Source organism: Nannobrachium achirus, assembly GCF_963921795.1.
Source record: "Nannobrachium achirus genome assembly, chromosome: 2".
Classification (NCBI taxonomy): Eukaryota; Metazoa; Chordata; class Actinopteri; order Myctophiformes; family Myctophidae; genus Nannobrachium; species Nannobrachium achirus.
Genome location: NC_137811.1, coordinates 27,072,566 through 27,087,871, shown reverse-complemented (window position 1 = coordinate 27,087,871; position 15,306 = coordinate 27,072,566). Strand labels below are relative to the sequence as shown.

Sequence of the window (15,306 nt, the reverse complement as noted above, 5' to 3'; positions counted from 1 at the left end):
GTTTGTGAGGCTATGTGTATAGTTATAGTTGTGAACAGCCCTTAAGTCTGGTCACACTGTAGGCTACCGCTACCTCACCTATTAGCTCTCGTCAAAACCCTCTCCCTATATGAAAAAGAAATTGACACTTTACCTTTGCATTGACTACTATTTATGTTATTTAGAGATACTTAAATACTTAAATACAGTATTTTAATTGTTCACAAATGCTGCTGTAAAGTACTGTATGTAATTTAGATAGCATAATAGTCATACTGCAGTTAGATGCTTTGATAGTATGGCTAGGGTTTAAGGGTCCTCCTCAAGGACCCTGGACCCCACTTTGAGAACCACTGGTCTAGCACATCTAGATTATTACTGAAATGCTGCTCATAACTATATCTTGTGAGGTGACTTTTAATGGGCATGTGCAGGGGGTAGGCTGTGTGTATGGGGGTGAGTGAATGGGTGTGAGTGTATGTATTGTCTGAAAAGAAAGGAAAAAATAAAATATCTCCCTACGTCTTAACGTTTGAGAGTTTAAAGAGCCTAGACAAGCCGCAGTCATTAATTCAGCACATCTGGTGTGATGCGTGCTGTACTGGTGTGAGCTGTTGTCTTAACACCTTGTCACAGCGGTCCGTACAGCTGTTGTATTCATTAGTGCACTGTCATCATCAGCAACCAAATGGTACTGTAGCTAACAGACAGGAAAAAAAAACAGACATTAAGACAAAAAAAAGTTTGTGTTTTTCAGGTCAGTGGTTCTCAACCTGTGGTTCGGCACCCCCAGGGGGTCCCCAAGTGATTATTGGGGGGTCCCAGAGGCAGAAGGAGCCAATACACTTTCCGGCACCGGCACCTGCCACGGCACTGCCAGAAGTGCCGGCAACAGCCACGGCAATGATTCCTATGCCGTGGCAATGATTCCTATGCCGCAGCAATTATTATATGTTGTTGAACACCCCCCCCCCCCCCCCCCCCCCCCCCCCCCCCCCCCCCCCCCCCCCCCCCCCAACGACGACCACCAGTGGACCAGCTTGTGGACGAGTGGATCAGCCTGTCCACCAATGCATTCGCTGTCCCTCCCCAGAGGACAGTGAAGTGACAATTTAAGGACTTTTAAGACCTTCATAATGTTTTGCAGAGGAAAGGTCCTTTGGCACAGCTACAGTACTAGGCAGGCAACCAGTGCAACAATAGAAAAGGTCCTGCACACTGTCTTCACTTACAGCAGTAGTTTATTAGGCTACTACGTTTCGGTCCTTCATCAGGTATCTCAATATGGGGGGTCTTGAATACCTGGTGAAGGTCATTTAGACCAAAGCGTTGTAGTAGCCTAATAAACTACTCCCGTGAGTTACGACAGTGTGCTGGACTTTATACTTTATAATAGCTCAAAAAAGACCATGACTGCATCAGAAGTAATCAACAATCTATACTAGTCATATAAGTGGTCGAACATTGGCCAATTGTCAAATAATATACTGTAAGAAAGAGGCAAGAATTGTGAAAATAGCCGATCTACAAGCTCGCAACGCCTTGCAAAGTGGCGCTGTGGGTGGGGACCCACGAGTTGAGAATCACTGACTTAGCGTGGGGTCCGGTCCCCTTTGTATGATGAATGGTAGATGTTTGTTTTCCCAGGGATGATGGAGAGATCAGGTTTGGGAGAATTCAGGTGGTTACATTCAGTTAGCAGATGAATTGTGACAGTCATGTGGGTTTTTAACCCATTTAGGCCTAGAATTATTGAATGCTTTAACCAGTGAAAAATAGCAGATATACAAGCTCACAGCGCTGCGAGCTTGTAGATCTGCTATTTTTGAAAAAGTAGTGAAAATGTGTGCAAATCTTTGAATATGTGTATTTTCAAAGCGAATGTTTGTAACTCAAGTTTTTCCTCTGGGTGGTCCCTGGAACTAAATATTTTGAGATTGGGGTCCTTGGTCAAATACATATCATTTTGGGGGTCCTCCACATGAAAAGGTTTGAGAACCACTGACAAAGTAGTCTCTCGAGAACAGTTAAGTGAAAAGGACCTTAGAAGTCTTAGAAGGATTCAAAAGACACTTATAGAATCGGGTCAGAATTCTAATTTTTACTATTTTTCAGAAATAACAGATCTACAAGCTCGCAGTGAGCTTGTATATCTGCTATTTTTCAATAGCATAAAATAATGATACACAAAATGTGTACCCGTTCTGAATGGGTTTTTAATTGAATAATTAGCTTTAGTCACTGCCAGAGATAGTTCCGCCAAAACATTTAAATACAAAAATAAGACAATACACATAATCTTCACCTGAGGAGAATTCCAAAACAATTAAGTGAGAGAAGAAAGGCTCGTGGCTGTTATTAGCAACTCAGCGCAGCGAGCACAAGCTAGAATGATCATCATGGCACTTTGTGAGGAGCTCTCTATCTCTCTCTCTCTCTCTCTCTCTCTCTCTCTCTCTCTCTCTCTCTCTCTCTCTCTCTCTCTCTCTCTCTCTCTCTCTCTCTCTCTCTACAATCTGTGCTAGTGGAGCGTATGATGGGAACAGGGCCCGCTGGCAGTGCTGGGAAAAGTACTTTCTTTACTTAAAGGAGTAGTTCACCGGCTTTGGGTCCCCATTTGGAATCAATGTACCCCATTGATTCCAGATAAGGACCCGAATGCCGGTGAACTACTCCTTTAAGTAAAAAAGTGTCAATACTGCAATGAAGAAACACTCTGTTACAAGTAAAAGTCCGGAATTCAAAATGTACTTGAGTAAAAACAAAAAGTACAAAGGTATTGGTATCAAAATGTACTTGATACCACAAGTAGAAGGTACTCGTTGTGCAGAAGGCCCCGTTTCACACGTTTTCAACAGTATAAAAGAATCGTCTGAAAATAGCAGATCTACAAGCTCACAATGCGTCACATGGCAATGCATTGTGAGCTTGTAGATCATCTACAAGCTCACAATGTGTCACATGGCAATGCATTGTGAGCTGGTAGATCGGCTGTTTTCAAATGGCCAAAATGTATGTAGGGCTGAAGTGGGTAATAATCCAAATCTAAAAAGTAACTCGTAACTAATGTGTTCATGTAGTGGAGTAAAAGTACAATATGTGCCTCTGAGATGTCGTGGAGTAGAAGTAAAAGTATTGACAATTGGAAATACTCCAGTAAAGTAAAAAACAATACCTCAAAATTGTACTTTAGTACAGTACTTGAGTACATTTACCCCACTGGCTCTCTCTAAACAATCTGTGGTAGTGGAGCGTATGATGGGAACGGGGCCCGCTGGTGTGGAGCACGCACACACACACACACACACACACGCACACGCACACGCACACGCACACACACACACACACACACACACACACACACACACACACACACACACACACACACACACACACGGTACACCAAATTGAAACAGATTACTGGAGGGGTCCTGGGACTCGGTGCCACCAAGGAAAGTTACTCAGCTCTCAAGTACACTTAGAGGACTCCCAGGGTAAGAGAACATAGCACACGTTGTGACACGAAGCCATGATGAGGCCACAGCACTCCGCATAATACCCAATTTCTCTTTGCGACGAGATTTATTTTTGTTTTCTACAAGCAAGCCCAAAACAGAGCACAGCTCCGCCCTTGGAGAGACCTGCAGGTTCAGCTATATATACTGAGAGACCAGGAATATAATGTGGCCCCAAATGCAACCTCCGTCCTAATCCCACACACCGAAGCCCTCTGAGATTATTGGTGACGTTGGCCCCAGATACACGAAAACGATACACTCGAGTAGTTTCCAAAACGTTTCCAAAATGTTCACTGTACAGCGGAATCGTAAGTGTCCACATGAATCCACTGAGAACGCAACCAAACCGTCTTTAGATCGATTCACTCTGGGAGCCGGTTTCAAAGATGTGCGTCTTCGGGCACCCAAGACGCCGTCTCCGCGTGGCAGAATGGTCTAAACGATTAAGAACCAGCACGAAAACGCCCTAATTCGTACTCGTCTGGACCCCGCCTTCATTTTCATCCTTTTGTCGAATGAGCCATATCGTCTATGTCAGGGGGAAACTTCATACTATATCGTCGTTGTCGGGGTGGAAACCTCGTATCTCCAAGTTTCAAATGAGTATATATTTTGCAAACTAAAGCCCTGCTTCATCACACAAGGCCGTCGCACAAAAGTAGTGAAAACAGGCGATCTACAAGCACACAACACCTCGCACTAAATCATTTTTACGGTTTTGGACATTTTCACCCGACAACGACGATATGTCCAAAAGTATGTTCAAAAGTAGCAAGTAGCAGATCTACAAGCTCAAAACACATCGCTTTGCACCTCACGTCGAGCTTGTTTTTCTGCTACTTTTGATGCTTTTGTTTAGAGCTGTCACAATTATTACGGTACATAATCGTCTAATCGCAACTATTTGACATAATGGTCATAATCGTGAATGTTGAAAAATGTTCATACGTTTGCAGAAAATGGCTATTTCCACTATCAATGTTCTTTTTTAAGTAGTAAGTTATCAAATATGTCAGTACTTTCTTTGTGTATTTAGGTTATGTGTCATATCTGCCATGTGCAACTTCAAAGCCTAAAAGCCAAACAGAAATGTAATTGTCAACGACAAAAAAACAATTAAATCGTTAATCGCAATTATTTGAGTGACAATTAATCGTCATGTAAAATGTCATAATCGTGACAGCCCTACAGTAGAGTCATCTGCCCCGCAGCCATCAGCCAGACCGGATCCTGGGAAAACATGCAGTCATACTAGGACAACCCATTCCCCCCGGCCTGGTCTTTCATCTAACGCAATTTAAAAAATGTCAGCCGCAAGGTGTCACAGCCGCTCCCACGAAAAGCATGACACGCATCAGCTTTAGAGTAAATTACCCTCTTTACTGTGGGAAACGATGCGGCGAAATGCTGTTTGTTGTACTTGTTTCTTTCCATTCTTTCTGTCAGAACCAGCTCCAACTAGAAAAAGTGCTCCTCGAAGCACGTCTCCACCAGGTCAGGTAGGTTATTGTGGGCCAGCAATGTTTGAAATTCGCCAATCAGGGTGGAATATGGAAAATCAGACAGATCCGTCTTGATCACATGACTATAGAGATAAAGTGTACCGATTTGTGTGATGTTCTGGACACTGTGAAAAGGGTGGCATGTCTTCCTTCCTAATAATTATACATATTCATTTGGTGGTCCTTGACATGAAAATGTTTCCTTACCACGTGGTTTAAACTAACCTGACTCCGCCAGATGGTGGCAGCAGTGCGTACCACCCTACTTTACGGCAGACTGGGCGGTACGCACTGCTGCCACCATCTGGCAGAGTCAGGTTAGGTTTAAAGAACATTATAGGAAACAAGCCCAAATAAGCAATTTTACTTTACGAACAAGCCCCGCAAACTACCAATAATTTACAAGTGACTTTACATCAGAACAAGCCCAAAGTGGCTTCAGACAAGTAGACATGGCAACACTTTTGCACAACATGCAGCCCCGTCAAGCTGGAGAACAGTGGTGGAAAAAGTACTCATATTTATTACTTACTACTAGTAAAACTATCAATAATGCTATGAAGAAATACTCTATTACAAGTAAAAGTCCGGTATTCTACATTTACTTGAGTGAACGTACAAAGGTATCGGTATCAAAATGTACTATTGGTACTTTCTACTACCAATAGTAGAAAGTACATAATGTCCCATTTCATGTTTTCAAATGTACCTTTGAAAATAGCAGATCTACAAAGCTCACAATGTGTCACAATGTGACGCATTGTGAGCTTGAAGATCGGCTATTTTCAAATGTCAGAAATGTATATACTGTAGGCCTGAAGTTGTTAATGTATGTTTTGGAATAATAATCAAACTACAAAGTAACCAGTAACTAAGGTTTTCAAATTATTGTAGTGGTACAACATGTGCCTCTGAGATGTAGTGGAATAGAAGTAAAAAATACCGAAAATTAGAAATACTCCATGCAGTAAAGTAAAAAATACCTCATAAACGTAAGCACAGTACTAGAGTAAATGTACTTAGTTACTTTACACCATGCAGTAACACCACTGTCAGAGAGCAGCTTGGAAGGTGAGACACGCTGAATGGAGCCATGCCTCCACACACACTCACATCAAATAAATCCTCTCTTTCTGTCACCAGCATCACTACCCCTGGGGATCTGCTGCAGGAAGTGGTTGTCATAGAAACCTGGCCATAAACAGTGGGTAGAAGAGTGGGTAGTTAAAGTGCTACTCTCTCTCTCTCTCTCTCTCTCTCTCTCTCTCTCTCTCTCTCTCTCTCTCTCTCTCTCTCTCTCTCTCTCTCTCTCTCTCCCTCTATCTCTCTCTCTCTCTCTCTCTCTCTCTCTCTTCTCTCCGACCCCCACACCCACCCAGCTATGGGGTCATCATTAGATCGTCCACCACGCTCTGACATCACGCTCTATGCCCATAGAATCGCTTTTATGCCCATATACCTGTATGGAGATCCCTGATCATCCCTATCGATGTCTAACAGGACTTCATATGGGAATGTCCATAGAGGCCACATCGGCCACATACAGTACCACACTAACAGAATCCATACATGGCCAAGACAGACGGCCAAGACAGCCCATATCTGTGTGGCTGGTTCTACATACATGGATCTCCATATATGGGCATAAAAGGTATGTATGCATGATGTCAGATGTCATAGACATCATTGGACTTTCACATAACATGAGTATTTGAGTAAGCATGTTTGAGGTCTCACAGCATTTCTCCATATACAGTACACAGATCTCCATATGGTACCAGGGGTCTCCATATATGGGTAACTGGTTCGATATACACAACTGGCCAGATGGCCAAGACATATGGCTTGTCGCCCTTGGGCATCTTACTAGTACTTATACTGTATGTTGGTTTGTTGAGTGAGAAAACAATTAAGCTAATCATCTGACCAAAAAACGGTCACCCTAGAAAGGTCACAAGTCTCAGCAGTCCCAGGACCTTGACACCAAAACCATGCCTGAACGTAATCCTACTAACAGCTCACCAATCAATAAGCCGTCAATAGATGTAATTAAATGAAGCCCATGCCATTCTTCCTTTCTAGGGTGGCCTTCTAGTAACAACCCTGTCTGTCGTAAAGCTCAAGTCATATTACAACACTGTCACCTGCTAGAACATAACAGATTGTCAAGTGAAAGGGGTCACTCGTCTAAATTAGGTATAAATTAGACTTAAGGGACAGTAGACTCTGCTGTCCCTTAAGACTCATTTAGACGAGTGGTTCGAACCTCCTTTCTATGGAAGCCCCCGACACACACACACACACACTTTTACGTCTGACCAAAGCTGAGACCACACACATGTGAGCTTGTAAATAGGATATTTAAAAAAAATCTTGCATCTTTCTTTGATTTTTTGACAGTTTTCAATTGCAGTTTGTTTATTACTTTTGATGCAACACACTATACTGTACTTCTCATTTGCTATTTTCCAAACATTTTTGAAGTATTTGGAAACATTTTGGATATTTTGTTTGACAATACTGTATACAATGACATGCCCGCTACAGGGATGCCAGGTTTAAAATGGACATTTCTTTTATTTCTTTTATTTATTTATTTATTTATTTTGTGTAACATTGCGTACAGTATAAGTATATACAGGGTACATTAACTTTTAAGACTTTTTCTGAAATGAATTCATTGAGTCAAAAGTAATCAACAAACTATATTTAAAAATTGTCCAACATTGGCCAAATTGTCAAATATTACCTAAGAGACAAACATTGTGAAAAAGGCTGATCTAAAAGCTTGTGGATCATCTATTTTCACATTATTTATCAGTGGAACCCAGTCGATCTGAATGTAATGCATCAACTTCTATACATTCCAAGTGCTTGTCAGGGTGGGCAGGGGGGGTCCCCAGCTCAAATAATACTATTTTTGGGGGTCGCAGCCTGAAAAGCTTGAGAACCACCTCAGTAGAGGAAGCTGAAGGTGATCCGTGTATAGAGAAAAGAAAAACATATGATTGCAACTTGCAAGGCAACCAACAAAAGGGTTGTTCTCTCCCAGAAGCTTAGTGTTTTATGGAACAAGCCTCTCTCTCTCTCTCTCTCTCTCTCTCTCTCTCTCTCTCTCTCTCTCTCTCTCTCTCTCTCTCCCTCATGACCTAATCACACTTCCCTTCCCGGCAGCAGCGACAATGTTCCCAAGCAGCTGTAGTATGGATGTTATGGCTGGCTGTGCCGCGGCGTTACAACACATGCTGCCGCCCGCCTGCCGCCTCGCTTTTTTGCCATTACAAAGTTGAGCCGTTAGAGCGGGCGGCCATTATGGTTATTGATTTGCTTGTTTGCTTGTCTCCGGTTCGTGGAGAAAACAGGCCGAATGAGAGTGTCTCTTTCCATAGTAGTCCCTCTTGTGTCCCATTTCCAAAAAGCACGGGTTAGAACAGCATGGGGCGGGAGGGGGTGGGGGGGGGCGCGCGCACACACACACACACACACACACACACACACACACACACACACACACACACACACACACACACACACACACACACACACAGAGGTATGGTAATGCAGAGGTTCTGCAACACTGGCTTTTCCAATATGTCGGACAATAATACTTTCCTACACAAGCAAGGGAAGGAAGGAGCATGTCGTCGTTGTCGGGTGGAAACCTTGTATGTCCAAAACCGTTCGTTTTGTATTTATCATTTTAAAAATGATTCAAACTAGTGAAAACAGCCGATCTACAAGCACACAACGCCTCGCGACGCGAGGCGTTGTGTGCTTGTAGATCTGCTGTTTTCACTACTTTTGTGCGACAGTCTTGTATGATGAAGCAGGGCTAAAAACATACAAACAACTGAAACTTGGAGATACGAGGTTTCTGCCCGACAGTGACGATGTGCTCACTTCTCTGTGTAACTGAATGGCTGCCGGAGGAGCCATTATACCAGCCTCCTTCCCTCCTTCCCTCCATCCCTCCCTCCCTCCTTCAGGCCCGCGTGTTGTTCACTTCACGACCACGCGCAGCCCTCTATCTCCCCTCTCTGTCAGGTCAGCCGTGTAAACGGGAACAATGGGAAGGTGAGGCCGTGCGCCGGCCCGAGCCTAGATCTCATTTCCCATCTCCCAGACAGAAAATCAAGTCACTATTAACCCCATGGCGAACCGGCTGTGTCCACTTTACACCCTAATTAATAGGGGTTGGTAGGATCAGCTCTGCAATCAATTCCTTAAAGCTGTCTACAGCACCTGCATGAGGCTTAAACACACATACGTACACACTCTCTCTCTCTCTCTCTCTCTCTCTCTCTCTCTCTCTCTCTCTCTCTCTCTCTCTCTCTCTCATACACAAACACACACAAACACACACACGCACACACACTCTCTCTCTCTCTCTCTCTCTCTCTCTCTCTCATACACAAACACACACAAACACACACACACACACACACTCTCTCTCTCTCTCTCTCTCTCTCTCTCTCTCTCTCTCTCTCATACACAAACACACACAAACACACACACGCACACACACACACACACACGCACATGCACGCGCACGCAGACACACACACACAGGATATTGATTCATTGAAAAGTCAACATGATCCTCTTAAGCTATATGCCATCTCACTGGGCCTGTAAAATGAACCGAATGACACGAGGTGTAATGTAGTGTCAGCGGTCAAATGTGTTTTGCTTTGCACATTACATCAATATCTGTCTTCTTTAGGAACTTAGACAGCGAATTCAGTATACGCAAATAAAAACGTAATGTGTGTGTGTGTATTACAGTATAACACATTAATTGAATCAAGCGTCGCTCTAAGTCACCCTCCAATCTCTTTCGCTAACAAGCGAATGCCCTCAATCGTAATGGTTCATTCTAGGCGGCCTCTTTTAAGCAGAACGCCATTAACTCTTCAAACTAACTACATGCTGAACATAGGTCACACAGCACCTCTTCTGCAGCTTGTCAGTGATCAAACTCCCTCCACCTCCATTTAGTTCTTCACCATGTCGTATGTTAGTTGTTGTTATATCGGTCCCATCCTCTTTTACAGTACACTTTAAGACATAATAAGACATAATAAGACAGAATAAAGCCATAATAAGAAATAATGTGTTGGTAATTAGAGCTAATATATTTTATTAGACAGAAACAAAGACAGAATAGTAGAAAGAGCGAATACATTCTCTGGCACCGTCACCTGCCGCGGAACTGCAGCGGCAGACACTGCCGCACGACTGGCAGTTCGACCAGCAGTCGCACTGCATCGCCGGCGATAGGACCAGCAGTCCCGCCAGTAGGACCGGCGGCCGCCGCACGGACCGGCAGGTCCCGTAGCGGTAAACTGCCCGTCCGTGCGGTGGTGGCTGCCGCGGCAGTTACCAGCGATGCCGGTGCCAGATAATGTATTCGCTCTTTCTGCTATTCTGTCTTTGCGCTGGTAACTGCCGATGCAGTGCGACTGCTGGTCAAACTGCCAGTCGTGCGGCAGTGTCTGCCGCTGCAGTTCCGCGGCAGGTGACGGTGCCAGAGAATGTATTCGCTCTTTCTACTATTCTGTCTTTGTTTCTGTCTAATAAAATATATTAGCTCTAATTACCAACACATTATTTCTTATTATGGCTTTATTCTGTCTTATTCTATCTTATTATGTCTTAAAGTGTACTGTAAAAGAGGATGGGACCGTTATATCTGTATAATTACGCCCTTGAAGGGTTCAATGTTATGTCCATGAAATCATCTCAGTCATACTATGGCTAGTGTTTTTTGCAATCCCACAACATTGTATGGCAATCCACACAAGTATAATCCAATATTCAGTATTCTGTCCCAAACCATTTCCCAAGAATGGTGATAAAATTGAATCGTGAAGGTGGTGATTCCCACCCACACCGCTGTGTCTTGACGCCTCCAAAAAGCGATGTAAACATTACAGACGGAGCAGCGATCACGCCTGCGACTGTCTGTCTGCTGTCTGCACCGTCTTATTATCCGCCGCCCCCTACAATACCCTGACGTTTTGTTTGTTTTCGTTTGTTTGCTGCAATAATTGCTTACATTGTCTACAACACAGTGACAGCTGGCACTGTGTACAGTAGAGCTACTGAAACCAGAGAGTCTCACTTGGCCTAAATACTGAGTGCAGTGAACATACAGAATAAGCAGTGTGAACCGGGCCAGACTGGCCCCCGAGTGTCTGTGTGAGAGCTGCTCGCTCGGGGAGCCCTGGCAAGCAGACATGCGGGCTGGCATCGTCCCTGACCCCTGGCATATGGCACATGTACCCGGCCTGCTGAGCCGTTTGCTGCCTGCCGATCTGACACACTGCCTTTTCTTAGGACACGGGGGCAAGCCAGGGCTACGACGACGACGATAATAACACAGGTTAGTCCCACGTCGGTTTAACCTCCGTAACAAGTACAGCCGCAGGGCGGCCGTGCGTGATAGCGTTAAAGCCGTCGGCAGGTCGATAATAAAGGTGTTTATTGTAGAGGTACTCTAGTGGTATAGCTGGAAAAACCCACACACGAGCCGGGCCAAGCAAGGGGGCAATGTTCTGACTGAGGCCATAAAGGGGAAATATATAGTGTTTACAACCGGGGTGAATATAAAGCACGGCTGCCGGGGGCCTTACCTGTGCTGTCATCGTAAACCACCGTGACCGTTTTCCACTTGAAGAAGTGCACCAGGTCAAGGATGGCCCGGCTGAGGGAGGAGAAGTCCGGGTAGAGGCTGACGTAGTAGACGTCCCGGTTGTCCGACACCTGGTGCTTCCACTTGGTCTGGATGTGGGGCACGCCCAGCGCGTTGCAGATGGACTGCACCGCGTTGGCCGAGGAGCTGTGCGACGGCCCGAAGATGGCCGCCACGCCCAGGGAGAGTTGGTCACAGGCTGGACGGAAGGGAAGATGAGAGGATGTTAGAGCAGTGTGGCTCTCAAAGTGGGGTTTCCGGAAATGAGTTGACACAGCATCAAACTCAGTTTGACCACTTTAACCCTACACTGTAGCTATTTGTAAAAGGCAGATAAAGAAGCTCACAACGCAGAACTTAAATATAATATATATATATATATATATATATATATATATATATATATATATATATATTGAATTTCTTTTTTTCTTTTTTTCTTTTTACAGATTTTAACATAAATCTTGTATGAAATGCATATTTTTCTACTGGGGTCCGTGGCTAAATCCATAAACATTTCGGGGTCATTGACATGAGAAAGTAAGAGAACCACTGAGTTAGAGGATCACTTTCAGAAGGAGCGTCATCTTATAAAGGTGTCGCCAGAAATGTTGCGACGTGGTGTGAACTTGTAGATCTGCCATTTTTGCTGCATTTTCGCCCCCAGGATTGGGACGCTATGGTGACGTGATGTGGTTAAGGCGTCCGCAGACACCGTGGCTCAAAACATGACGCTGCACTTTATCCTTCTAAAGTGTACGTTACATATCATGTAACAGATCTTTAGGCTCAAGTACAGATCAGATCGGATCGTGCAGGCTCACGTTGCAGCGCTTGTATTACAGTACAGCACCATCTCATTTAATGTAAGGGACTTTACCTAAATCACGGGGAAGGGAGATAATGGACTGTAATTGATAAGAGACTTGAAATGTCAGCCCCATGTGGGCACAAAACTGATAGATGATAGCAGTTTATAGGCTGTCTCCGGGGGCCAAACGGGTCTTTGAATTACCGCCGCTGAGTCATTACCTGAAACCAATCAATTGTCTCTCTGTTTACATTTGAAGTGCTCAGCCGAATTCCTTTCCTGGGCCTGATTATAATTGTCCCAATCTGAGCTCCTGCAGCTCACAACAACCCACTGACAGGAGAGGGATGCATTTACAATGCAAAGTAGCTGGGGATTTACTGTAATATGTGGCTGCACACACATTCACATACTCTTGTGCTCAATGTACTGTAAACCGTATGCCAACACCCACGCACACATGCACGCACGTGCATGCACACGCACACAGTCTTTTTAATGTTGTTATCCTCACTTGTCTGGGTTTCCAATTTGTTTGTGTTATCTCTGCTCTGGGCCCGAAACCTCCTAACTCCAAAATGTTCATTTTCGGGAAAATGAGCTGAAGTGGAGTTTTGACCGAAGGGCTTTTTACTACTTTTCATTGGTTCAATATTATTTTAACCAACACACGGATGTAAAGGGTGTTCAATAGCCCTGATTTATGCCGAAAACTCTATAATGGAGTTAAGAGTTTTTGGCTAGACAGTGACATTATGTTAGTATCATCTACATACCGGTATTCAGAGATTTTGGCTTTTTCAGATAAGTGCATACAATGCTGCAAAAACTGAAGTTTGATCTTATCTAATCTGATTTCAAGCTTAATTTGACATACATACAGTAACATTGGCACAGGTGAGGGTGATCACTGGCATACTGGCTTAAGTGTGAGAGAGAGTTTTTTTTTTCTTTTAAAATTAAATATTCCAAAAAACATTTAGTCAGTTAAATTAAGTCCCACATACAAATTACATCCTGCACATACGTCTACATTCATTCAAACTCCTAGCTCTGACTGGGGAGGGAGTCTGGGAGATAGGTGGGTTATTGCTCTGACTCTAGTAAATTGCATCCTGAAGTGAAAGAAAATATTTCAAAAGACGAAGAAACAAAATAGGTTGTTATGTATATGGACAATCAAAATCAGTTGGAAATATTACATTTTGATGGCACACTGACTGTCAAGAAAATGAAAACGTGGCACTTCATGTCAAAAAGGTTGCCAAACCCAATTATCGCAAATGCCAGCATTGGAACTTCATCCTACCTTTTCTGGAGGCTTCAAAGCTGTCGTAGATGTTTATCCTTTGGATGTCGTAGGTGAGCGTGGTGTTTGGCAGTAGGGTTCTGTTCCTGTTGATTGTGTTTAAAGCAAATTTAAAGGCTAGTTCCTCCGCACCCGAGGGACCACTTTCGATGGACTCGAATATCCCACCTGTGGACAGAAGAGAGACACAGCTGATTAATATTTAATCAACCTTTAGCAAATCTGAAGAATTCCGGTTTCAAATGAAGAGTTGCCGTAGCTAATTTGCTGTGTATGTAAAGTAAGAATTAGTTTATCAAACCCCATATGAAGTGGGGAAAGGGTGTATTCTGTGTTCCCATGGGGGAGGGGGGAACTAAGTTCACGGCTTCACCCAGCAGATGACTGCAGTGCTCAGATGACTCTGATGGGTGCACAGGGGGAGCCGTTTTCTACGTAGTTGCGCGTGGGTGTAGCTCACAGAAATTGGCCCATCTAGAAGCTCCCAACGTGTCTCAGCACTTGTAGATCGGCTATTGTGGGTGCATAACACTACATGTAACAAAGAATATGAAGCCCTTTCAGGACACAAACTGAGCGAGCCAACCGACGACCTTCCGATTCCCGGACGGCCTCACTGCACGAGGGATTTATTTCCCCCCTTTATATCTTGATAAGTCAATGAATTGCATGCTTCACATAATAGTACCAGCTATATTGATGCCTCAGAAGCCTGATCCAGAAGGGATAGAACAAATCGTCGTTGTCGGGTGGAAAACTCGTATCTCCAAGTTTCAGATTTGTATGTTCATTCCCAAAGTAAAGCCCTGCTTCATCATACAAGGCCGTCGCACAGAAGCCGATCTACAAGCACACAACGCCTCGCGGTGCGAGGCGTTGTGTGCTTGTAGATCTGCTATTTTCACTAGTTTAAATCATTTTTTAAATGATAAATGCAAAATGAACGGTTTTGGACATACAAGGTTTCCACCCGACAATGACAAAATATAGTTATGCGGTATTAATGTGCTGCACTGCGAAGCACTCTCTCTCCAGAAAGCCATGTGGAAAGTGTGCTTAAACGTGCAGGCTCCACAGCTACTGCCCTCCAGTGAATACATCTGTCAGCCAGCAGATGAATGGACAGGAGAGGAAGCCCAGAGAGAGCCGGGTGGTGGTGGTGGTGGTGGTGGTGGTGGTGGTGTGATGGTGGTGGTCAGGTTCTTTAGATCAATGCACTCTGATTGGCCGCCAAATCAATCAATCAAGCCCTCGGGGCGCACCGAAGCACAACTACTAGAGATTGAAGTGTTTTGTTTGGGTTAGCCCCGTGGCCTGGCCCCTGTTGGCTCAGTGTCAGTCAGCGGGAGTCCAGATTCAGTGCTTTATTTACTCTTGCAAGGCAGCGCTATACTCTCTACTGTAGGGCCCACTCAAGAGTCTAGACTCAATCCATACCCGGCGCAGCGTGAATGCTGCAGGTAGCGGGCTGTCGCGAGTGATTCGTATATCGG

At 44.3% G+C, this 15,306-nt stretch overlaps 1 protein-coding gene across 2 annotated transcripts in view; it reads right to left on the bottom strand.

Moving 5' to 3' along the window:
* grik2 (glutamate receptor, ionotropic, kainate 2) overlaps nucleotides 1-15,306 on the bottom strand; it is a gene marked incomplete at both ends in the record, with an annotated part of 235,751 nt that overhangs the window by 156,223 nt on the left and 64,222 nt on the right. The window contains 2 exons of one of the 2 annotated variants that reach the window (XM_080737324.1): nucleotides 11,617-11,892; nucleotides 13,814-13,981. In XM_080737324.1, the coding sequence (XP_080593450.1) occupies nucleotides 11,617-11,892; nucleotides 13,814-13,981 (444 nt within the window). The remainder of the gene's footprint in view (nucleotides 1-11,616; nucleotides 11,893-13,813; nucleotides 13,982-15,306) is intronic. The other variant, XM_080737325.1, reaches the window with a different exon arrangement.